Source organism: Nannospalax galili, unplaced genomic scaffold (genome assembly GCF_000622305.1).
Source record: "Nannospalax galili isolate Female #2095 unplaced genomic scaffold, S.galili_v1.0 scaffold449, whole genome shotgun sequence".
NCBI lineage: Eukaryota > Metazoa > Chordata > Mammalia > Rodentia > Spalacidae > Nannospalax > Nannospalax galili.
The window spans coordinates 794430-796546 of NW_008360312.1; the positions used below are offsets into that span (position 1 = coordinate 794430).

The following is a 2117-nucleotide window of genomic DNA, read 5'->3' on the forward strand; positions in this document are numbered from 1 at the left end:
AGCATCTTTTTACGAGACGGTGAGCGTAAGGCGGGGGCGGCGGTGGTCGATGGGGACAGGATAATCTGGGCCCAAGCCTGCCGGCTGGAATATCAGCCCAGCGAGCTGAATTAGAAGCCCTAACTCAGGCCCTAAAATTAGCAAAGGGCAAAAAGGTCAAAGACTAAAAAACACCAGAGAGCCTTTGACAAAATAAAAAAAAACACTGCTGACGGCTCCAGCTCTGGGATTGCCAGACTTGACAAAACCTTTCATCTTATATATAGATAAAAATAAAAAATAACAAAAGGAGTCCTTACTCAGACTTTGGGACCCTAGAAAAGGCCAGTAGCTTATCTCTCAAAGAAACTGGACAATGTGGCCACTGGCTGGCCCCCATGCTTGAGAATCATGGCGGCAATAGCATCCCTGGTTAAAGACTCAGACAAACTCACTATGGGCCAGCCCTTAACTGTTATCACACCTCATGCAGTGGAGTCCATCATCAGACAGCCTCCTGACAGATGGTTGTCAAATGCCAGGGTGACCCATTATCAGGCACTACTATTAAATCCAGAAAAGATCAAGTTTGGTAGCCCTGCCACCCTAAACCCCGCCACGCTGCTACCAGCCACCGAGAAAGGCACTGAGATTCCCCATGACTGCCAGCAAATACTTGCAGAGACACATGGGACCAGGGAAGACCTCACTGACCAGCCCCTAACAGATGCAGATGCCACTTGGTATACTGACCATGGATGCAGATGCCACTTGGTATACGGACGGGAGCAGCTTTCTACAAAATGGTGAGCGAAAGGCGGGGGCAGTGGTGGTTGATGGAGAAAAGATAATTTGGGCCCAAGCCTTGCCGGCTGGAACATCAGCCCAGCGAGCTGAATTAGAAGCTCTAACTCAGGCCCTAAAATTAGCAAAGGGCAAAAAGGTCAATATTTATACTGACAGCCGCTATGCATTTGCCACTGCCCATATACATGGGGAAATATATCGGAGGCGGGGACTCCTCACCTCAGCTGGTAAGGACATCAAAAACAAAGAAGCAATAGTGGCCCTTCTACAAGCCTTGTACTTGCCAAAACAGGTCAGCATAATTCATTGCCCTGGGCATCAACGAGACCAGGGGCCGATTGCTCGAGGCAATCGGATGGCAGATGAAACTGCCCGTCAGGCAGCAGAAGATACCTACATTCTCTACACACATGCAGACCTTAAGGCTGAAATGGAGACACAGGAAAAGGAGGCAGAAGCTCTTTTTAATGCTACCTTGGATCCTGAAACCAAGATGTGGAGATATCGAAATCGTACCATACTGCCCCGGGAAGCAGCACTTGAGCTAATCTCCCAACTCCACCAGTGGACACATTTGGGACACAAGAAACTAAAAACACTACTAGAAAGAGAAGAACAATTCTATTACTTCCCAGACCTTAACCAGCTAGTTCAGAAGGTAGTAGGAGATTGTGTCTCATGTTCCCTGGTAAATGCAACCAGGTCAAAGGTCCCGTCTGGCAAGAGAGAAAGAGGGACACGACCAGGGACTAACTGGGAAGTAGATTTTACTGAGGTCCTCCCAATGGTTATAAATATCTTTTAGTGTTCATAGACACTTTCTCAGGGTGGGTTGAAGTTTTCCCCACCTGGAAAGAAACAGCCTAGATGGTGGTGAAGAAACTGATCGAAGACATTTTCCCTCAATTTGGACTGCCTAAGGTAATTGGGTCTGATAATGGCCCAGCCTTCGTCTCCCAGGTAAGTCAGGGAATGGCCAAAGCACTGGGGATTAATTGAAAATTACATTGTGCTTACAGACCCCAGAGTTCAGGACAGGTAGAAAAAATAAATAAAACTATTAAAGAGAACTATTAAGAGACCTTAACTAAAGTAGCTCTAGAGACTGGCACTAAAGACTGGGTACAGCTCCTACCTCTAGCCTTATTTCAGGCTAGAAATACTCCTGCTATACATGGCTTAACCCCCTATGAAATCCTTTTTGGAGGACCGCCTCCTGTCCTCGATGTAACTTTGTCCCCCTTGCCCTCTTCTTTTGATAACCCCAGCTTAAAAACAAGACTCCCAGCCCTCCAGATCATCCAGAACCAGGTTTGGAGGCCCTTGGCTGC

General features: G+C 47.4%; 1 protein-coding gene across 1 annotated transcript in view; it reads left to right on the plus strand.

Annotated features, from left to right (window-relative positions):
* LOC103727092 overlaps positions 1–2117 on the plus strand; it is a 55768-nt gene that overhangs the window by 52940 nt on the left and 711 nt on the right. Inside the window, 5 exon segments of the mRNA XM_008824885.2 lie at positions 147–195; positions 197–275; positions 278–704; positions 736–1568; positions 1571–2097. Coding sequence (XP_008823107.2) covers positions 147–195; positions 197–275; positions 278–704; positions 736–1568; positions 1571–2097 — 1915 coding nt within the window.